This window comes from Pecten maximus, chromosome 10 (assembly GCF_902652985.1).
Source record: "Pecten maximus chromosome 10, xPecMax1.1, whole genome shotgun sequence".
Classification (NCBI taxonomy): Eukaryota; Metazoa; Mollusca; class Bivalvia; order Pectinida; family Pectinidae; genus Pecten; species Pecten maximus.
The window spans coordinates 21,739,887-21,764,859 of NC_047024.1; the positions used below are offsets into that span (position 1 = coordinate 21,739,887).

Here is a 24,973-nt window from a genome sequence, read left to right on the forward strand (position 1 = left end):
TATGGATGTTTGGGGTGAGGCTGCAGATGTTTCTTGGTATGCTGAAACACTGATGGATGTTTGGGGTGAGGCTCTAGATGTTTACTGGTATGCTGAAACACTGATGGATGTTTGGGGTGAGGTTCTAGGTGTTTCCTGATATGCTGAAACACTGATGGATGTTTGGGGTGAGAATCTAGGTGTTTACTGGAATGCTGAAACGCTGATGGATGTTTGGGGTGAGGCTCTAGGTGTTAACTGGTATGCTGAAACACTGATGGATGTTTGGGGTGAGGCTCCAGATGTTAATTGGTATGCTAAAACACTGATGGATGTTTTGGGTGAAGATCTAGGTGTTTACTGGTATGCTGAAACACTGATGGATGTTTGGGGTGAGGCTCTAGGTGTTAACTGGTATGCTGAAACACTGATGGATGTTTGGGGTGAGGCTCTAGATGTTAACTGGTATGCTGAAACACTGATGGATGTTTGGGGTGAGGATCTAGGTGTTTACTGGTATGCTGAAACACTGATGGATGTTTGGGGTGAGGCTCTAGGTGTTAACTGGTATGCTGAAACACTGATGGATGTTTGGGGTGAGGCTCTAGATGTTTACTGGTATCCTGAAACGCTGATGGATGTTTGGGGTGAGGCTCTAGGTGTTTAGTGGTATGCTGAAACACTGATGGATGTTTGGGGTGAGGCTCCAGGTGTTTACTGGTATGCTGAAACACTGATGGATGTTTAGGGTGAGGCTCCAGATGTTTACTGGTATGCTGAAACACTGATGGATGTTTGGGGTGAGGCTCCATGTGTTTACTGGTATGCTGAAACACTGATGGATGTTTGGGGTGAGGCTCTAGATGTTTACTGGTATGCTGAAACGCTGATGGATGTTTGGGGTGAGGCTCTAGGTGTTTAGTGGTATGCTGAAACACTGATGGATGTTTGGGGTGAGGCTCCAGGTGTTTACTGGTATGCTGAAACACTGATGGATGTTTGGGGTGAGGCTCTAGATGTTTACTGGTATGCTGAAACACTGATGGATGTTTGGGGTGAGGCTCTAGGTGTTTACTGGTATGCTGAAACACTGATGGATGTTTGGGGTGAGGGTCTAGATGTTTACTGGTATGCTGAAACACTGATGGATGTTTGGGGTGAGGCTCCAGGTGTTTACTGGTATGCTGAAACACTGATGTATGTTTGGGGTGAGGCTCTAGGTGTTTACTGGTATGCTGAAACACTGATGGATGTTTGGGGTGAGGCTCCAGGTGTTTACTGGTATACTGAAACACTGACGGATGTTTGGGGTGAGGCTCTAGGTGTTTAGTGGTATGTTGAAACACTGAAGGATGTTTAGTGTGAGGCTTTAGGTGTTTACTGGTATACTGAAACACTGATGGATGTTTGGGGTGAGGCTCTAGATGTTTACTGGTATGCTGAAACACTGATGTATGTTTGGGGTGAGGCTCTAGGTGTTTACTGGTATGCTGAAACACTGATGGATGTTTGGGGTGAGGCTCTAGGTGTTTAGTGGTATGCTGAAACACTGATGGATGTTTGGGGTGAGGCTCTAGGTGTTTTCTGGTATGCTGAAACACTGATGGATGTTTGGGGTGAGGCTCTAGGTGTTTAGTGGTATGCTGAAACACTGATGGATGTTTGATGTGAGGCTCTAGGTGTTTACTGGTATGCTGAAACACTGATGGATGTTTGGGGTGAGGCTCTAGGTGTTTAGTGGTATGCTGAAACACTGATGGATGTTTGGGGTGAGGCTCTAGATGTTTACTGGTGTGCTGAACCACTGATGGATGTTTGGGGTGAGGCTCCAGGTGTTTACTGGTATGCTGAAACGCTGATGGATGTTTGGGGTGAGGCTCTAGGTGTTTAGTGGTATGCTGAAACACTGATGGATGTTTGGGGTGAGGCTCTAGGTGTTAACTGGTATGCTGAAACACTTATGGATGTTTGGGGTGAGGCTGCAGATGTTTCTTGGTATGCTGAAACACTGATGGATGTTTGGGGTGAGGCTCTAGATGTTTACTGGTATGCTGAAACACTTATGGATGTTTGGGGTGAGGCTGCAGATGTTTCTTGGTATGCTGAAACACTGATGGATGTTTGGGGTGAGGCTCCAGGTGTTTACTGGTATGCTGAAACACTGATGGATGTTTGGGGTGAGGCTCTAGATGTTTACTGGTATGCTGAAACACTGATGGATGTTTGGGGTGAGGCTCTAGGTGTTTAGTGGTATGCTGAAACACTGATGGATGTTTGGGGTGAGGCTCTAGATGTTTACTGGTGTGCTGAACCACTGATGGATGTTTGGGGTGAGGCTCCAGGTGTTTACTGGTATGCTGAAACGCTGATGGATGTTTGGGGTGAGGCTCTAGGTGTTTAGTGGTATGCTGAAACACTGATGGATGTTTGGGGTGAGGCTCTAGGTGTTAACTGGTATGCTGAAACACTTATGGATGTTTGGGGTGAGGCTGCAGATGTTTCTTGGTATGCTGAAACACTGATGGATGTTTGGGGTGAGGCTCTAGATGTTTACTGGTATGCTGAAACACTGATGGATGTTTGGGGTGAGGTTCTAGGTGTTTCCTGATATGCTGAAACACTGATGGATGTTTGGGGTGAGGTTCTAGGTGTTAACTGGTATGCTGAAACACTGATGGATGTTTGGGGTGAGGCTCTAGATGTTAACTGGTATGCTGAAACACTGATGGATGTTTGGGGTGAGGATCTAGGTGTTTACTGGTATGCTGAAACACTGATGGATGTTTGGGGTGAGGCTCTGGGTGTTAACTGGTATGCTGAAACACTGATGGATGTTTGGGGTGAGGCTCTAGATGTTTACTGGTATCCTGAAACGCTGATGGATGTTTGGGGTGAGGCTCTAGGTGTTTAGTGGTATGCTGAAACACTGATGGATGTTTGGGGTGAGGCTCCAGGTGTTTACTGGTATGCTGAAACACTGATGGATGTTTGGGGTGAGGCTCCAGATGTTTACTGGTATGCTGAAACACTGATGGATGTTTGGGGTGAGGCTCCATGTGTTTACCGGTATGCTGAAACACTGATGGATGTTTGGGGTGAGGCTCTAGATGTTTACTGGTATGCTGAAACGCTGATGGATGTTTGGGGTGAGGCTCTAGGTGTTTACTGGTATGCTGAAACACTGATGGATGTTTGGGGTGAGGGTCTAGATGTTTACTGGTATGCTGAAACACTGATGGATGTTTGGGGTGAGGCTCTAGGTGTTTACTGGTATGCTGAAACACTGATGGATGTTTGGGGTGAGGCTCTAGGTGTTTACTTGTATGCTGAAACACTGATGGATGTTTGGGGTGAGGCTCTAGGTGTTTACTGGTATGCTGAAACACTGATGGATGTTTGGGGTGAGGCTCTAGGTGTTTACTGGTATACTGAAACACTGATGGATGTTTGGGGTGAGGCTCTAGGTGTTTACTGGTATGCTGAAACACTGATGGATGTTTGGGGTGAGGCTCTAGGTGTTTACTGGTATACTGAAACACTGATGGATGTTTGGGGTGAGGCTCTAGGTGTTAACTGGTGTGCTGAAACACTGATGGATGTTTGGGGTGAGACTTTAGGTGTTTAGTGGTATGCTGAAACACTGAAGGATGTTTAGTGTGAGGCTTTAGGTGTTTACTGGTATACTGAAACACAGATGGATGTTTGGGGTGAGGCTCTAGGTGTTTACTTGTATGCTGAAACACTGATGGATGTTTGGGGTGAGGCTCTAGGTGTTTACTGGTATGCTGAAACACTGATGGATGTTTGGGGTGAGGCTCCAGATGTTTATTGGTATGCTAAAACACTGATGGATGTTTGGGGTGAGGCTCTAGGTGTTTACTGGTATGCTGAATTACTGATGGATGTTTGGGGTGAGGCTCTAGGTGTTTACTTGTATGCTGAAACACTGATGGATGTTTGGGGTGAGGCTCTAGATGTTTACTGGTGTGCTGAAACACTGATGGATGTTTGGGGTGAGGCTCCAGGTGTTTACTGGTATGCTGAAACACTGATGGATGTTTGGGGTGAGGCTCTAGGTGTTTACTGGCATGCTGAAACACTGATGGATGTTTGGGGTGAGGTTCTAGATGTTTACTGGTATACTGAAACACTGATGGATGATTGGGGTGAGGCTCTAGATGTTTACTGGCATGCTAAAACACTGATGGATGTTTGATGTGAGGCTCGAGGTGTTTACTGGTATACTGAAACACTGACGGATGTTTGGGGTGAGGCTCTAGATGTTTACTGGCATGCTGAAACACTGATGGATGTTTGGGGTGAGGTTCTAGATGTTTAATGGTATGCTGAAACACTGATGGATGTTTGGGGGGAGGTGTTAGGTGTTTACTGGTATGCTGAAATGCTGATGGATGTTTGGGGTGCGGTGTTAGATGTTTAATGGTATCCTGAAACGCTGATGGATGTTTGGGGTGCGGTGTTAGATGTTTACTGGCATGCTGAAACACTGATGGATGTTTGGGGTGAGGCTCTAGATGTTTACTGGCATGCTGAAACACTGATGGATGTTTGGGGTGAGGTTCTAGATGTTTAATGGTATGCTGAAACACTGATGGATGTTTGGGGTGCGGTGTTAGATGTTTACTGGCATGCTGAAACACAGATGGATGTTTGGGGTGAGGCTCTAGGTGTTTACTGGTATACTGAAACACTGATGGATGTTTGGGGTGAGGCTCTAGATGTTTACTGGTATACTGAAACACTGATGGATGTTTGGGGTGAGGTGTTAGGTGTTTACTGGTATGCTGAAACACTGATGGATGTTTGGGGTGAGGCTCTAGGTGTTACTGGTATGCTGAAATGCTGATGGATGTTTGGGGTGCAGTGTTAGATGTTTAATGGTATGCTGAAACACTGATGGATGTTTGGGGTGAGGCTCTAGGTGTTAACTGGTATGCTGAAATGCTGATGGATGTTTGGGGTGCGGTGTTAGATGTTTAATGGTATGCTGAAATGCTGATGGATGTTAAGGGTGGTGCTCAATTGATGTTGGAATATAGATATATCAGTTTAAGTTATATCCAAATTTTATCTGTAGATAAATGTTTGGGATGATGCACAGTGTATGCAGGAAGATAATGTAGTGGGTGTGTACATTGCTCACAGAGATATATAAGTTTCAGTTTACACCATATATCTTATTAGATAGTATACTAAGATAGAAAGTTTCAGCACATAGACATAGATAAGTATTTCCATTACCATTATACACGAAATCTGAAATTTCAAGGGTCAGCCATTTCTGTTTTATGTATCCTTTGATAGCAGAAGACCTTGGGACTGTATCATTGTCCTGGTCAATCAAGCATCAGGGTATCAACTCTGTGGTCGCCCAGGCATACAGCTGCCAGAGTATCACATGTGGAAAATGACCTTGACATTCCCTGCTCCTATCTTAGACTTGTGGATCAAAGACCTGCGTACCCTCTGATGTGTAGATGAGGAATTGTTTTCAACCAGTCAGTTGATACATTTTTATTGATCTTCTTTAAGGATTTTTATTTAAGATGGATTTCTTTAAAACAGTGTACCGTTTGATCAGACAAATTATTGGTACTTGATAGTTGCCCATGCTGTGAATAATCTTGTGTATCGACATATTTATGGGATAATTTTTTGTGTTTGGTAGGGAACTTTGAAAATAAAACAAAAAGAAAATGTAATTAATTTATTCATTGATTTCTTTATTGAATTGAATAAATTACCTCTGCAGTATTCTAGAAATATTCAGCTATACGATTCTTATCACCTTTGTCAATGACCCTTCTCAATGATTAATCCTTGTTGTATTTATGGCCTTTGCAAAAAACCCTTGTCAATGATACTGCCCCTGTTGTATGACCATTGTCAATGACCCTTGTCAATGATATAAACCATATTGTATTTATGACCTTTGTCAATGATAATAAACCCTTGTTATATTTATGACCTTTGTCAATGACCCTTGTCAATGATACTAAACTCATGTTATATTCATGACCTTTGTCAATGACCCTTGTCAATGATACCAAACCATGTTATATTTGCGACCTTTGTCAATGACCCTTGTCAATGATACTAAATCCATGTTATATTCATGACTTTTGTCAATGACCCTTGTCAATGATACCAAGCCATGATATAGTTATGACCTTTGTCAATGACCCTTGTCAATGATACCAAACCATGTTATATTTATGACCTTTGTCAATGACCCTTGTCAATGATGTTTATCCCTGTTGTATTGATGACATTTGTCAATGATGCTTGTCAATGAAACCAAACCCATTTTATATTTATGACCTTTGTCAATGACCCTTGTCAATGATGTTATCCCTTATGACCTTTGTCAATGACCCTTGTCAATGGTATTAATCCCTTTTGTATTTATGACCCTGTCAATGACCCTTGTCAATGGTATTAATCCCTATTATATTTATGACCTTGTCAATGGACCTAGTCAATAATGTTAATCCCTGTTGTTTGATGACCTTTGTCAATGACCCTTGTTAATAATATCAAAGTAGTATTAATCTCTATTGTACTTATAACCCTGTTAATTACTCTTGTCAATGATTAATCCTTGTTGTATTTATGGCCTTTGCAAAAAAAACCTTGTCAATGATACTGCCCCTGTTGTATGACCATTGTCAATGACCCTTGTCAATGATATAAACCATATTGTATTTATGACCTTTGTCAATGATATTAAACCCTTGTTATATATATGACCTTTGTCAATGACCCTTGTATTTGATATTGACCACTAATGTATGAATTGTGACCTTTAACACCAATAGTAACCCCAGCTTTGTTAGTAATCCTATCCATTATAGTAACCACTCACTGCCCACTTCCTAAGTTGTCTATGATTATCAATGTCTGAACCTTCCTCCAGCTAAACAAGATCTATGTTTACTGTAAATTCCTGCCTGTCCATATGATGTTTTCTCTATAATAGAGGTTGCTCCACCTAGTATGGACCTGTCTGTATATAAACACCTTGGTTATGTTGTTTGACCCCCTTTCTACATTGTCCCTGTTTACACCAGCCCCCCCCCCCCCCCCCCCCCCCTTAATTTCTACATTGTAAATTGTCCCTCTCTTCACCGTCGTCCCCACTTTACATCATCAGTTGTCCCCCCTCTCTACACCGACCCATTTCTACAATGTCAGTTGTCCCTCTCTACACCGACAACTTTCTATATTGTCAGTTATCCTCTCTACACTGCCCCCTCCGTACATTGTCATTTGTCCCTCTCTACACAAACCCTTTTCTACATTGTCAGTTATCCTCTCTACACCGACCACTTTCTATATTGTCAGTTATCCTCTCTACACCGACCACTTTCTATATTGTCAGTTATCCTCTCTATATAGACCACTTTCTATATTGTCAATTGTCCCTCTCTACACCGACCACTCTCTATATTGTCAGTTATCCTCTCTACACCGACCACTTTCTATATTGTCAATTGTCCCTCTCTACATAGACCACTCTCTATATTGTCAGTTATCCTCTCTACACCGACCACTTTCTATATTGTCAGTTATCCTCTCTACACCGACCACTCTCTTTACATCATCAGTTGTCCCTCTCTACATAGACCACTTTCTGTATTGTCAGTTGTCCCTCTCTACACCGCCCCTCTTTACATCATCAGTTGTCCCTCTGTTATCCCTCTGTACGTAGACCACTTTCTATATTGTCAGTTGTCCATCTCTACACCGCCCCCTCTTACATCATCATTTATTTGTCCCTCTCTACACCGACCCTTTTCTCTAATGTCAGTTATCCCTCTCTACACAGACCACTTTCTATATTGTCAATTGTTCCTCTCTACACCGCCCCTCATTACATCATCAATTGTCCCTCTCTACACCGCCCCCTCTTTACATCATCAGTTGTCCCTCTGTTATCCCTCTGTACGTAGACCACTTTCTGTATTGTCAGTTGTCCCTCTCTACACCGCCCCTCTTTACATCATCAGTTGTCCCTCTGTTATCCCTCTGTACGTAGACCACTTTCTATATTGTCAGTTATCCCTCTCTACACCGCCCCTCATTACATCATCAATTGTCCCTCTCTACACCGCCCCCTCTTTACATCATCAGTTGTCCCTCTGTTATCCCTCTCTACGTAGACCACTTTCTATATTGTCAATTGTCCCTCTCTACACTGTCCCCTCTTTACATCGTCAGTTATCCCTCTCTACACCTACCACTTTCTATATTGTCAATTGCCCCTCTTTACATCATCATTTGTCCCTCTCTACACTGACCCAACTCTATATTTTCCCCTTGACAGGTGGATGTATAGGCAGGTTTCATCAGTGTGTGGGCTGCAGTTCAGACATTGTGTAATGTTTGGTTGTGAGTTGCTTGTGTATTAAGTGAGTACATATGGACAGCATGCAGTCTCTACAATACTTGAGTGAGTAGGGGTGTTCCCAAAATAGCTGTACCTGCTGTAACTACCCCAGGCTGGTACACCAGAGGCTGACACAGCACTGACAGCCTGCTAGCTCTCCTCCTCCATGCTGGTGGAGATAGATGTACTACCAATATTGAGACACACTCATTTTCGAGATCATTGATAAACTACCTCTGGCTCTGCTAGGCTGACTGGGACAGAAAATTATTTCCCTTATGTAATCCTGTGCTTGTAGCTTTAGGATCAGTTTATTTATAAAACAGGGTTTTCAGTATAATAATACTTTTTGTGGAGACCCGTGTGTGGATGGATCGTAAGAGAGAGAGAGGACCATCTCCTAGCTACTGATAACTTTCGGGAGATTATAGCCCACAGCATGGCTCATCAGCCGAGTATTGATGTGTGATGTTATTGGATATTTACCTGGTACTTACATGTTTATCTCACCTGGAAACAAAGGTGTGCTGATTGGAATACTTACCTGGTGCTGTTACCTTATCTATTCTTAAAGCAGAAGATTTTAATTTTGTGCTATTGAATAGAAAATAGTGTTTGTTTATTTTTGTGATTTCAATATGCTGTCATCAATTTTCGAAACTTGTGGAGTTTAAATATCTTACATGTATATGTGGTGTGTCTATGAGGAAATATACAACTCTTTGTGAAAATTCGGGTTAAGAATATGCCAACATACGAATCTGAAAGACCAAATCATCAGCCTATTAGTTCAAAGTCATCTGCCTCAGGTGTTAAACAAAAAAAGGTAGGAGGAGGACATGGTAAAGGGAAGCAAGAGGGTCAACTCCAGCGACAAGCTTCTGTGACAAAGGAGGCGGGACACGAGGATAAGATTCGCCGGCAGATGCACAAGCAGGAGAGTAAAGACAGCGGTATCGTAACTGAAATGTACACACGCCCCAAAGACTTCCCCGACCCCTCAATTCAACACAAACAAGGAGCAATCTCTAAAGACCTGGCCTCGCCACGCTCTGATACTAGTAGCAAAGACATGCCGAAAGATATGACCCGCTTAGAAAAAGGGGGCAGTTCAAAAGCCCGCAGAACTGAATCGGCCAAACGGTCATCTAGTCTCAAAGGAAGCAGTAAAAAACGAGGTGGTAGTTTGAAACATGCGTCAGCGCAATCGGACCAGCAAGCCCACGGAGGGCCGGACGAGTCGGAGGTGAGTCTGGCATGACATAATTGTAACTCTGTCTTTCTCTTCACTTTCAGAAACTTAGCCAATCACCTGTACGCAAAAGTATATGAGACACAAGAAGATATGTGTCGAAAACGAAATGAAATACGAATAGCTAACATGCAATTGGCCGCAGTGAGAGCACAGGTATGTAATGTGACTGTTAATTGTGTTTCTTTATCGTCGTTGTCATTTTGATGTTGTTAAATGTTTGTTCGGTTTTTCCCCCCTTTACATGAAAAATGTGTCACACTGAGATTTTCACTTTTGCTGAAATCTAAATATGTTTTATTAGAGGAAATAGAGGAAAGTTTGACCAGATGAAATAAACTCATCTACCACTAACTATTTTTGAAATTTAATTTTGAAATTTCAGCAACATGCATACTTCTGTAACCATTAAAGAGTTGATTGCTATAGAAAAAGTAGCCCTGAGGATATCGACAAGATCAATAAATCGATGTTACAATATCTGAGTGGTTAAAGAATTCTGGATATGATACATGGTAATAAGATTATAAAATTGTCATCACAGCTGAACCTGTACATAAAGGCCACCTGTCTATAACAGAAACCTGTCAATAAAGACCATGTGTCTATAACAAAAACCTGTCAATAAAGACCACCTGTCTATAACAGAAACCTTTCAATAAAGACCATGTGTCTTTGACAAAACCTTCCCTAATGGACACTCTCTTTAACAGAAATTAATCAATAAATGCTGCTGTCTTTATCAAAAACCTGTCAATAAATGCCACCATCTAACCTTCTATATAAAGGTCAACAGTTTTGGTTTCCCTTGTTACAGAATCAATTGTTTATAAACCTCTAAATAAAGGTCACCTTATTAATCTCTAAAGTGGTCTTTATAAACAGGTTTGTTCTGTATCAAAAGAAAAAATTCAAAACAAAACAATAATCAAATATATTATGAACATATTTCTTTAGAATTGGTAACAATTTGAAATTTGCTCTCCATCCATTTGTTTTGTTTCATATAAAAAATATGAAAATCAATTTGATGGGGACAGATAACATTTCATTAAGGACAATATTGAAATTTTTACAGCTGATTTGTAGACATTAAACTCCAGGCCATTATTGCATTTAAAGGCCTTATTAATTCGCTTTACCGTCAAAATATTGCCTACCAGTGCTCTAGATTTTCGATATTCTGAACTTCACAGCTGTCGGTTGGGCTGTATGTAAAACCGTTTTGAAACTTATCTATTCATGCAGGTACTTTCTTTTTCTAAATATACGTATACTTGTTGCTTTTAATGTTCCTTTGAGGTTAAAACCCTAACAATATTATCGATTCACTCACAAACATGAACACTTATAATAACTCACATCAGATAAAATTTCTTATAATCTGAGTTCTAGGCTTTTATTTGTGTTAGATTTGATGTTAAATGCCAACGAAACCACAAATTGCTGTGATTATCTTATATGATGGCTTTTGATACAATGTTCCAGACCATTATAATCCAATAGAAGCTATGCAAATGGAGTCATGCAACTTAACATTTCAAATATCAGCTCATCATCGAAAAAATTATTACAAATTCCCTGCTTGCGTATGAGTCACTTTTTGAAATGCAAAACAATAGCTAAAACAATGTCTTCTCATGTAGTTTTCTTTCTTTTTTTGTTCTTTTTTTTTACGAAAAGCAGATATAATTTTTTTTTTTCTCCATGCATGGTTTTTCTCTATTCTTTGTTTTCTCTATTCTTTGTTTTTCTCTATTCATTGTTTTTCTCTGTTCCTTCTTTTACTCTATTTATTGTTTTCCTATATTCATTGTTTTTTCTCTTTTCATGGTTTTTCTCTATTCATTGTCATTCTCTATTCATTTTTTTCCTCTGTTTTTTTGTTTTTTCTCTATTCTTTGTTTTTCTCTATTTTCTGTATTCTTTGTTTTTCTCTGTTCCTTCTTTACTCTATTGATTGTTTTTCTCTATTCATTTTTTTCTATTTGTTTTTGGTTTTTGGCTGTTGTTTCGTTTTTCTCTTTCCTTTGTTTTTCTATTGTTTTTCTCTATTCTTTACTACCAGAGAGTACATTGATTTTTTCATTGTCATTTACTGATAAATAAATGTTGTTTTATAATTAAACTTGTGATATAGTGCTATTGAAGCTATCATGGCTTAGGCTGTACATAGAACATTTTTTAGCTTCACCTGCATACACTTTTAGGCATACCAACTCCAAACATTAATTTCTTATGAAAATTTAATAAATATGGAGATTTGTTGAATGTCAGTTAAGCTTGAAAAAAAAATTTAATATGTGTCAAAATTCTGATAAGGATGGTTTCTAATTTGTCAAGGGGAAGAATTTTGTCTTAACTTACAGAGAGGATATTGTTAGAGAATGTTAAAACATGTTGTAGAGGTTTAATCCTTTTGAACGTAAATAAGTTTGGATTTAAATGAAGACAAATGAAAATGTTGGTACTTATTAGTAAAGATGTGCGAAGGCTGGGATAGGATAATGAAATAAGTGCAGTATTTCTAAAAGCTTTCATGAAAAAGTTCCTCCATCCATATGGTTCTAATACGGTGTCGCCGACATCTCACTGAACAAAGATTGATTGCATCCCTTCTGTTTCTATATAGGTGTAGACAATAGATTAGCTAACAGCAGGGTAACCTAGTGTATTGACCCCCCCCCTCCTTCCCTCTCCCCCCCCCTTCTCCCTCCCCCTTCTCCCTCCCCCACCCCATTCCCCCTCCCCGTCCCCCTCCCCCTCCCCCCATTGATCAGTTCTTCCTAAAGAATGGCCCATCCCTCCAGTCCCTAATGTAATCTAGCTCAGGCCTACCCTTCTTAAAGCTAAATAGTTAGACCATTTCTAAAGTTGGACCTATCCTGTTTATAGGAAACTATAGACCTTTCCTAAATTTGGACCTACCCTCTATAGGAAACTAGACCCTTAATTTCTAAAGCTGACCTCATCTTTTGCTGAACCAAACATCTCTACAGGAAGCTGTCCCTTCCTACAGCTGACCCCATTTCTAGCTGACCCAAACCAGATCCTTCCTAAAACCCTTCCTTCTTACAACTGACCCCATTCCTGGCTGATCCAAACCGACCCTTCCTACAGCTGACCCAACTCCTTGCTGACGCAAACCAGACCCTGTGTCCTTTCCATATGATAGCTGCCCCCACTCTTGGCTGACCCTTCCTAAAGCTGGCCCTGACCTTAGCTGACCTTTCTTTCCCTGCAGGAAGCCTGGACCACAATTAATTAGTCTCACACCCAAACCCTAACAAATTGATCAACCCTGGTCAGTATCTACACATTCCTACACAAGTCCTCAGCGGGAGTTTACAGTATCATGTAAAGGCCATGTTGGCCTCTTGTTATGTAAAAGTAGGAAGATATATCTGTAGTAATGGCTAGATTCTGTATGATGATAGCAAAGATTCTTTGTTACATAATTAAGTGTACTGGTCTTTTGTCCTTCCTGTACTTTGAAGATGGATTTCGGCTGATATAAACTGTATTTTGTTATTAGGAAGATCTAAAGCTTTTAGGTTTAAATTCCAGTTTTCAAAGAAATTCTGCACATCATACAAACATCACCAGTGAAAGGAATTTCTTAAGACAATTAATTGCCAGAATTTTTACCAAAATCAATTGTGGATGTACTCTAGAAACATTCTGTAGATAACTTTAATTAATTGAATAATTATCTACTACCGGTATCAGGTATTTTATTTACACAGTTCATTTAATTAACAAAGGGGGAAATTATGCTCACAATGCACTTTTGTAATAAGTACTGATTTGGCTTGGCAGACAAGGTAAATCATGAAACCCCTTTCATTTTTCTGTAGAACTTCCTTAAAACTAAACTACATATCTTCATTTAAATTATGTTGGCAGTCCATATGGAAATAATCAGTTTGGGAAAAAATTGGGTACAAATTATTGGCATCCTTGCTAAAAATGACCAGTACTCTCTATCAAACAAGCACTTCCGGGTGTCATAATTTGGTTTTCAAAAATTGTCACAAAAATTGGATTTGTACATTTTCTGTCTTAATTATTATTTTATTATATTATTTACCTTTATACTTATTGAAGCTAACTATACTTAAATGTGTCTGTAGTACGTCTGTCAAGCAAGGAGGGAGGGAATTTAGACAGCAAGGACAGTGATACAGGCCTCACTAGTAATACATTCCAATAATTATTTCCCCCTTCCAAAACACATTGTCCCTAGCCAACTTTTGAGCCCAGCCAGACTAGTTCTATAGTCGATAGTGCGTTGTTCCCGAAACCGTCAGAAAAAGTCCCAAGCTGATCACAATAACAAGAAATGGGAGCCAACCGCCTGAGATGTTTAGCTACCCTACAGAACTATTACCTTAGTTGTTGTAATCACTACCAATAGGCAAAGTCAAAGGCCATAGACAATTTTTAATCTGCATATGAATCTGTTTTTTTATAGCAAACATTATATATATATACACAGTGTATATACATACATACATTGACAAAATATAAGTAAATTATATACAAAAATGGAAAATTGACAAATGTAGACGTTTTTAGTGTATTAGTTCTAGTGTATATAGAAGTGATGAAAAACACATTTTTTATTTATCTGTAGTATATTAAAATGCTGTGCGAGACCCAGATAGCATATTTTTATGACTTATGTTATCAAGTTTCCGTACCATAAATAATACACTAATCCCTGCTATCTTGTAACTACATCATATGCCTTCATTACAAGGCAAGACTGCTCCTTTTTCATGCATATAAAAGATTATGAGTGCTTTGGAATCAATTTTGCATTTTTATCCAATTTAGAGATCCCTGGAGAAAGTGAAGGCAGCCCCAGGTTATAATACAGCAACAGCGTTATGACTGATAGGCTTGTAGAATCGGCAACACAAGCCGTAACTTAATAAAAACCTAATTCAGCATCCGTATCTTAATATTTTATTGAACTACAAAACTTTCCCTGGTTATTTTTTGACTGAAAATAATTTTCTCTGGAGTATTAAGGTGAAAATTCCAAATATTTTTTTGCAGAATTGCGGTAAAATATTGTAAAGTATTTCAGTTCTAGTCCTCGGGGAGGTTGATAATGCTTTTGCTAATTGATGGTTGTTCTGGCAAACTAACTCAGCACTTCATAATATCTAGCTGAAATCATTAATCAGCTTCATCAGATTTATAACCTGGATTTCCTTTCAGTTAGAGTACAAACCTGTCTGGTGAACAGAAGAGCTAAGTCAGGCAGAGAGGGAATCACATTCTGGAGTTCATTACCAAGACATGTTAGATTCACTCAGCCGAAACATTAGCGCTAGTATTGACCGTTTTATCATAATTATATAAGTCCAAGGCAAATTGGAGTTCATGTAAGATTTCACGGATGAAGAGATAATATTTAGTTTGATTCTATTTCTATTTGAGCCTAATCATGATATCTCGTTATGCCGGACAGTTGACAATTGTCCCGATATGGATCCTTTTGATATCAGTGATGGACATCCCTCAGACCAATTCCTGAGAAAATCTATATCTAGTGGAAATAATTTGTATTAGATTCTGCTAGCATCATGTTATAGCATTAAAATACAAGAGGACAGGATCATCTGATATGTTTAGCTGTAGGCTAACCTTTACACAAAGTATTCTCTACTAGTGTACTAGGTATAGACTAGTAGTGTGGTAGGTATAGACTAGTTGTGTACTAGGTATAGACTAGTAGTGGACTAGGTATAGACTAGTAGTGTACTAGGTATAGACTAGTTGTGTACTAGGTATAGACGAGTAGTGTACTAGGTATAGACTAGTAGTGTACTAGGTATAGACTAGTAGTGTACTAGGTATAGACTAGTAGTGTACTAGGTATAGACTAGTAGTGTACTAGGTATAGACTAGTGGTGTACTAGGTATAGACTAGTGAGTGTACTAGGTATAGACTAGTTGTGTACTAGGTATAGACTAGTAGTGTACTGGGTATAGACTAGTTGTGTACTAGGTATAGACTAGTAGTGTACTAGGTATAGACTAGTAGTGTACTAGGTATAGACTAGTAGTGTACTAGGTATAGACTAGTAGTTTACTAGGTATAGACTAGTTGTGTACTAGGTATAGACTAGTTGTGTACTAGGTATAGACTAGTAGTGTACTAGGTATAGACCAGTAGTGTACTAGGTATAGACTAGTTGTGTACTAGGTATAGACTAGTTGTGTACTAGGTATAGACTAGTAGTGTACTAGGTATAGACTACTTGTGTACTAGGTATAGACTAGTAGTGTACTAGGTATAGACTAGTCGTGTACTAGGTATAGACTAGTAGTGTACTAGGTATAGACCAGTAGTGTACTAGGTATAGACTAGTAGTGTACTAGGTATAGACTAGTTGTGTACTAGGTATAGAGTATTAGTGTACTAGGTTTAGAATAATAGTGAAATCACTCCACCCAGTCTTGACTGACATAAATTACTTAAACTGTTTTTGAAGAATTATACACATTTTTTTGTGAAACCAAATACGTTGGATGTCTTTCTTACATTCATGAGTTTAAAAACACAATTGAGGAATTTGTAGAATGGAACTTATAAACATTCAGATTGGCAAGATTGTTTTTTGTCCACCAGAAAATAGTGTTTTTACCCCTGCTCAGTAAGAACTGAGAACACGTGTCAGATATCAAGTTTTTTCAGTTTTTGTGGGTTTTTTTTTCACTTTTATAAATTTTATATAAAAATATGTTTTTATATTCAAAACACCATATGGCAGTTATTTACAGATATTTTACGATAAATCCAAAAATAAATTAATGTGATATCGACAAATGCATAAAGTCTGTAAATACTATGGTTGTAGTATAAATATGATAGAAATAAACATTAACTATCAAACTCTTAAATTCTTTTAAGTGATTTATAATCCTGTTCAGGCATTTTACATAGCTCGTAAATGAATGGGCTCAAACAACTGTCAAACTAAAAAATTGTTCTTGTACCTTTACACAGACTTCCATATGAATACCAGATGATATTAATGAGGCTCTGTGGAAGAGAAATTGGCATTTGGTCCATCAATGCAAATAAGTGCCAAGTTGATAGCCATTCTGAGGCTCATCTCCTCCACCCATTAGAACTTCCATATGGCCACAAATATATTTGTACTCAAACAACCCCAAACAATGGAAGTGATAGAAATAATGTTTGACCTTGCGTAGTAATATAGAGATCATGTTTGACCTTGCATAGTAATATAGAGATCAGGTTTGACCTTGTGTGGTGATATAGAGATAATGTTTGACCTTGTGTGGTGATATAGAGATAATGTTTGACCTTGTGTGGTGATACAGAGATAATGTTTGACCTTGTGTAATGATACAGAGATGTTATATTTGACCTTTTGTAGTGATACAGAGATCATGTTTGACCTTGTGTGGTGATACAGAGATAATGTTTGACCTTGTGTAATGATACAGAGATGTTATATTTGACCTTTTGTAGTGATACAGAGATAATGTTTGACCTTCTGTGGTGATATAGAGATAATGTTTGACCTTGTGTGGTGATACAGAGATGTTTGACCTTGTGTGGTGATACAGAGATAATGTTTGACCTTGTGTAATGATACAGAGATCATGTTTGACCTTGTGTAGTATTACAGAGATGTTTGACATCGTGTAGTGATACAGAGATCATGTTTGACCTTGTGTGGTGATATAGAGATAATGTTTGACCTTGTGTGGTGATACAGAGATAATGTTTGACCTTGTGTGGTGATACAGAGATAATGTTTGACCTTGTGTGGTGATACAGAGATCATGTTTGACCTTGTGTGGTGATACAGAGGTCATGTTTGACCTTGTGTAGTGATACAGAGATCATGTTTGACCTTGTGTAGTGATATAGAGATCATGCTTGACCTTGTGTAGTGATACAGAGGTCATGTTTGACCTTGTGTGGTGATACAGAGATAATATTTGACCTTGTGTGGTGATACAGAGATAATGTTTAACCTTGTGTGGTGATACAGAGATCATGTTTGACCTTGTGTAGTGCTACAGAGATAATGTTTGACCTTGTGTGGTGATACAGAGATAAGGTTTAATTGACCCTGTGTAGTGATACAGAGATGATGTTTGACCTTGTGTAGTGATACAGAGATCATGTTTGACCTTGTGTGGTGATACAGAGATCATGTTTGACCTTGTGTAATGATACAGATATATTGTTTGACCTTGTGTGGTGATATAGAGATAATGTTTGACATTCTATTGTGCTACAGAGATAATGTTTGACCTTGTGTGGTGATATAGAGATAATGTTTGACCTTGTGTAGTTATACAGAGATCATGTTTGACCTTGTGTAGTGATACAGAGATGTTATATTTGACCTTTTGTAGTGATACAGAGATCATGCTTGACCTTGTGTAGTGATACAGAGGTCATGTTTGACCTTGTGTGGTGATACAGAGATAATGTTTAATTGACCTTGTGTAGTGATATAGAGATAATGCTTGATGTTGTATGGTGATACAGATGCAAAGCATGTATGCAATTTTTTCTGAATATAGCCAGAAAGTCTAGGGTAATAATTTTGTCCAATGCTGGGCATTTTATGCAAGCTGGGGTATTCAAATGAAAAACTTCAACTTGAAAGGTCATAGCATGCAAAACTTTAAATTTACTCTTTAAAAACCTCACATAAGCTGTAAACTTTGACTGAAACTATAGGGTAAGCTGGTACAGGACAATGAATTAGTATTTCATTGCAGGTACTTGCTGAACGTCAAAGATCTTCTAGATGATTCTCTAATGAAATTTAGCCTTTGATGTTTGTTTGTTTTCATGTTTGCTTATAAACAAATTTGTCCTTGAACTGTGTAGAGCTTTCAGACATCATCAAGAGTATATTGACATCGACTTTATTTTCTTTTAAAAAGTTACATTTTTAGAATATATGGAAGCAAATTAATGTAAGAACAAAACATACTTTGTTGCCATGACAACAGCATGATTTTAGATGGGTACTGACACCAACATTACAACATTCACCATTACCTACCATCCAAGATGGCTGCTTAATAACGAGCTAGGATTGGACTATTGGGGTTTTATTGACAAAACTCCATGACTGTATGTAGCTGTTCTAACATATTCTTACTTCCTCTTTCTGTGTGATTTATGTGTAGTAAAGTTGTGACTACAGGCTTGTGATGGTACCTTGCGGAGTCATGCTGGTGTAAATTAACAGTTTTGAAGTCAGAGTTGTTCACAGAGATTAAGTATAGGGTAACTGCTACATTGTAAGGTATTACATCGTGAACCATTGACATGTATTGTAAGATTATACAAGTAAGGAACGCCTGGTGTCTCGTTGTTTTCTTGCGTTTCACTACATTTTTAGGGATGATTTCTCAGCTCATGCTAAACTTAATTTTCTTACACAAATGCTCCCTGTTTAGCATCTCCCAAGCCTGCAATTAAACACCAGAAACTTTAATTAGATAAAAAATTAAAACTAATGGTTGATTAGCACTTTTGATTGGTTAGTCAAATCTAACACAACCCAACTGTAGTTTGAGAATTAGAGCATACACATTGGTCTTATTTTGTACTCTCCTTCCATGATAAATCTGCAACTCAAAACGAACAAATTGTTCACCTTATATGTACATATATTCAAAATGGATTTATATTGAAATCCATAATGTCATTTTTGAAGTATGATAAGTCAAAATTTGGGTATAAATCAGTTCAGATAATTGTTTATGATGTATGGAAACTGTATACAGTATATTTCAGTCTGCACATGTGCGTAGTGGAACATCATTTCTTTTCTTCACTGAATCTATAATTGCAGATTTTGCTGATCAGACAAAGCCTGTGAATTAATACAGATATAGATGAAATGTTGATTATTTAGTATATTGTATATTCTAAAATTATATAAAAGAATAAATGAAAATTCAGCAAAAAAAAAACAATTAAAAAAAAAACATTTTAGAAAAATCAAGCACCTTAGTCTCTCCTCCTAAGCCTCTATCATGGGCCTCAACAATTGTATTGAGAATATTTATGTTACACTGTCTATTTATATACAAAAGTACCTAAGACCCTTTGTACAGGATTTGACTTAAGTCTGCATGTGAACCATGCTATTATATCATGCCCGATTGGACAGCTCATGTGAAGTGGCCTTTACTGTGCTAAATTTGTTTATCTGTGTGTGAATGTTAATGGCATTCAGCTTCTGGAATCAAAGTATAAAAACACTGATTGACCAACATCTTTATTGAAATCTGTACAGCATGAAGCAAGCTAGATCATCCAAGATTAACATCAAGTGTGTGTGTTTTGTTTATTGCCCCATGAACAGCCAGGGTTATTTTGAGTTTAAGGTCTTTTATCAAATTCTTGTAGTAGCTGGTAGCTACCTCTCCGAACAATATATGATTTATTGATGGCTTCATGAGATATTTCGGATTAACATCTTCACAGATTTGTTTGTTTGCTTGGTTTATCGTTTGTGAACATGAAGTCAGGGTCATTTTCAGGTGGAGTCTCCATGTAGTAGTTGGTGACTACTTCACTGAACAACATACCGTTGCATGTCATACAGAGCAATTAGGGTAAATTTAAGTGTCTTGCCCAAGGACACAACCAAGAGAGCACAGGCCATCCCGTTTCTCAGCTTCCCGAGAAACACAACCACAGGGAGGGAACATCAAACTACACATCGCGGATCATCACCTGAGATTATTTAGCCATCACTCTAACCGACTCCCATAGCTCCTGAATTAAATTTAGGCAAATGTTTTAAGTAATTATTTAATATCTCATTAAATCAGCCCCCTATACATTATAAGTACTTGTAGTACAGAGTACAGAGTAATACCTCGATCACCAGTAAAATATTTTAATAACACTATACTCTTATAAGAATCTCAGAGGTACTATCTCCGTGAGTTTGTTCCTCGTTAAATTTGTCTGGGGCAAATATATCACATAAAATGTTCATTGACACCTACAAATTTACCTTATGAGTTGACAGAAAAAAAATCAAGTCTTGTGTAAAGGCTTGAATGTTGAATTTTGCTTGGTACTGCAAAACTACATTTGTCTAGTGTTAAGAGGAAGGAGAAGATATTTATTGGATATTATTACTGCCAAATATATCTAATTTTTCCCATGTGAGAGATTTCTGGTCCAACGGAAAGATGGTATAAGATGTGAATGTGTATATTTTCTTTACATAGCTAATATCGTAACAGTAACATGACACGGAATGTTTTTATACCCAGCCACTCGTCATAAAAAACTTTACATTTCAAGGAAAGTATTCCTTTAAGGAGAATGAAATAAGATAATTAAGCTAATAAAAAAAATCTTTATTTAATTCCTTTGAGGATTTGAAGATGTTTGTCAATTTAAGGGAACTGGGTAAGATTCTTCACATCAAACCCACAACATTCCCTTTTCCAGTTGGCCACTCCACCGATCGAGCAAATGTGAAATTTGATGTGAAGATAAAAGTCGAGCATGTTCTTAAGTTACAATTAAAACCTGCCAGAATTCTAAAATTGTAAAATCCTGTATTTATAATGACTTGAAGATTCTATTAATTGGTATCATTAAGTTATTCCTTGTAAAATATGGTAATACATTTTTCACGGAAATGTCAATCGAATTTTACACCCTTGCATAGTGCTTACTCCACACATTGGCTGCTGAATGTTATCGGGTCCAAATCCATGCTCTCCATTAGAGAGGCAGGCAGCTAGCTAGTTGATAGCAAGCTTGTGATCCTTCTAAAAGCATTTATGCTGGTACTATTGCTCAATACACCAGAAGCTTTGATTCAGTGCTATAGTCATAGAGAGAATTAACTGACTTTCCGTGGCAGATGTGTGCGAGCGATTAAAACAGAATGCATGTTTTCTTGTACAAACAGTGACAGTCTCCATCAAATTTGAACAAAGGTTTTGTCTTATAAGTGGATGGTATCGAAATAAACATGGATCGTTGAAGAAAATTTGAGGAGATTGCGATGCAAAAACGAACATGACATTGATATTGTTGTCCCAAAAGGGCATGCATGCAATGATCGTTGTAAATCGTGTGCATGGCCCGGTCCATTCTGTGTCGATCAGGGGGCTGACAGGATGCTCACAGACATACTGGCTTGATTAGGCTTTTGAAACAATTACTCACCATTGTGTAACATACTGGCGTGTAAAATATAGTAGGGATACTATTGATTTTTACCCACTAAGGAGAGGCAACCCCACAACTCTTGTTCATCCTGCACCAGTGTCACAGAGTGCTATGTCCCCATCATGTACCCTATCTCTCTCTCTCTCCATTTCTCATCCATCATCTCTCTCTCGCTTTCGTAATTGTTCAAACACACCCTGGTCCCTCTCTAGTATTTCTCCATTGCTGTATAACTGTCCCTAACACTATACCTTCTCTCCGTGGCTAACTACACTAAATTTGTCGTGTTCAACCCTCTCTTCTAATGAAGGTGGATGATTGGCAAAGAGTTGTGTGGATGGTGGAGAGCTGTGTGGATGGTGGAGAGCTGTGTGGATGGTGGAGAGCTGTGTGGATGGTGGAGAGCTGTGTGGATGGTTGAGGGTTGTGTGGATGGTGACAGTTGTGTGGATGGTTGAGGGTTGTGTGGATGGTGACAGTTGTGTGGATGGTGGAGAGTTGTGTGGATGGTGGAGAATCGTGTGGATGGTGAAGAGTTGTGTGGAGGGTGGAGAATTTTGTTGATGTTCAGAGTTGTGTTGAGGGTGGAAAATTGTGTGGATGGTGGAGAGTTTTGTTGATGATGGAGAGTGTTGTTGATGGTTGAGAGTTGTATAGATGGTTGGGAGTTTTGTTGATGGTTGAGAGTTGGGTGGATTATGGAGAGTTGTGTGGATGGTTGAGAGTTGTGTAGATGCTAGAGTTGTGTGGATGGTGGAGAGTTTTGTGATGGTTGAGAGTTGTGTGGATGGTACAGAGCTGTTATGATGGGGTGTGGTGGATTGTATGGTGGAAAGCTGCTTAGTCGGGTAAATAAAGAGCATAAGGTTTACAGAAACCTACACTATGACAGATATTAATCAAGAAAGTAGCATGTGTGTCAACAGTCTAGCACCATTAGTGCTAATGTATCTGTACTCTTATTTTGGCTGTGCTGAGTAGTAATGTATATTTTACCACCTTGTACATGTAATTCTCCATAACTTAGAGTATGATATTTACCTAGGCAGAGCATCGGGGTCCTTCATTCTTGTAACACACTACTACTTATATACAATGTATATATATTATCATTCTGTATTTGTATGGAGTTACTTCCCTTGAAATTTTGATCAGCATTATCAAATAAGGCAAAGATACAAAGATTAATCAAAATGAGTTATCTCCCTCTAATTTTTCAAGTTAGCACTATACATAATTATTACAATTAACCCAAACAAGTCATTGTTGATGTTGGATGTATCTGCCATATGTTGGTTATATTTATCAAATAATTAAATCTTACCGCAGTAATCTATATTGGGGTTACCTCCCTTAACTAACATACCAGATGGTATCAAAGCATATGTTTTTGCGCATATATATATATTTAAATTTTATCAATAAATATCATCAAGTTAGCATTCATTTTTTTAGATCAGAGATATTTTAAATGTAGGGGTTGTCGGCAAGAACTGCTTCAGATTATTTAATCGTTTTCTTTCCTCTGTTTGGTATGGTCAATTCTCAGAGAGAAAAAAGATATTTCTCTGGACAATGAAGAATTATGTTTAAGTGGATGCTATCTCTTAATATCTTAATATTATTGGTTTTGCTTATAACCTTAAAAAAGTTGATCAAATTAATTTGTTTTAATTAAAACCAAAAAAATGGGTGTGTATTTGATAGGTCGGATTATTTGAGTATATCTGTATGTTTTTTTAACACTGTTCCCTTTTAGATGTCATTCTATAGACACACCACAATCAGTTATCCATTCCCTACTGCTAGTCTGTCTAATATATCTTTATCATGTTGATAACACATTAAGATCTTATTCAATGAAACATCTGTCAATCAATCAGGATTCCTGTAAATGTAAAATAAGATATTGTGCTGAAGCAGAGGTGCAGTGAAATGTTTGACAGCTACAGTGATCCACAACTGAAGTGAGAATTCTTGGCAATGCTTGCAGCCTGTCAATGGTTACATCAAACATGTTGCTGATACGGATCAAGTTACCTTAGCTGCCATATTTGATTAATAAAACATGCTGATCTGAGTCTCCCTAGCTCTTTGGTAGTACAGATTGCCAGTCATACAAATTCTATAATTAATTAGCTAATTACACCAAAAGCTGAGCTGTGTTCCGTGAATAACAACAGGCCCCATGGTCATGTACAACTTCTCAAATTAACATTTTGGAGTGATGTACTGGCTATTAGTTACAAACATCTTACTGACCTGATGAAGCTGTTGTAATAATCTAGCTGGCACAATGCAGTGTAATCTCATATACAACCTCCCAAGGGAATGTCCATAGGGATGAAGAGTAATTGTTTTCTCTCTGGATACAGAATATGATATAAACTGGCATGAGTTATTGTCAATGTTCACAACACCATATTATGTATGAAGCAACTGTTAAATATCTGTTTCATTTATAAGTAATTAGGACTGATCGAAATTCATTTATAATCCATTAAAGAGGAATGTTTGATTTTTTTTTTCAATATTAATCTTCTGAAAATATGATATATATTTTTTTAACTAATAGAAATAATATAATATGTATCATGAATACTAGTTAGTTTTTTTATCTAAACTTAATGAAGTATATTAACAAAATATCTTTGAAGATTAATAAAATATCTTCCCCAACTTTGGTGGTGTGATATAGAAAAGATATCTCCAGCCACCATGGACGACATTATTCATTGGTTTTCTAATTCAAGATTCTGCCGAAGATAAGACAATCAACCCGAGGGTTGGGGATTTTTCTGTTACATCCTCAAGTGAGAGGAAGGTTATTTTTCTGCCATCATACTATTTTATCTATGCTTGGTCCAGTTATTTCAATGCAACACAATGCAGATGTGGCATTGTTTGAATTGACCAGTGACATCATTGTATTGATGCCATGATGTAATTATATTGTTGTAGTGACATCATGGTATTGTTGCCATGACATCATGGGAATAGTTGGCAGTGCATGGTATCTGTCATACCCCAAGGGATGACAGAGAAATCACACCCTAGGGGATGACAGAGAAATCACATCCTAGGGGATGACAGAGAAATCACA

General features: G+C 38.2%; 1 protein-coding gene across 2 annotated transcripts in view; it reads left to right on the forward strand.

Moving 5' to 3' along the window:
• The window catches only part of LOC117336254, a 237,161-nt gene that overhangs the window by 144,815 nt on the left and 67,373 nt on the right, over positions 1–24,973 (forward strand). For both annotated transcript variants that reach the window (XM_033896729.1, XM_033896728.1), the window contains exon 10: positions 9,686–9,797. In XM_033896729.1, coding sequence (XP_033752620.1) covers positions 9,686–9,797 — 112 coding nt within the window. The remainder of the gene's footprint in view (positions 1–9,685; positions 9,798–24,973) is intronic.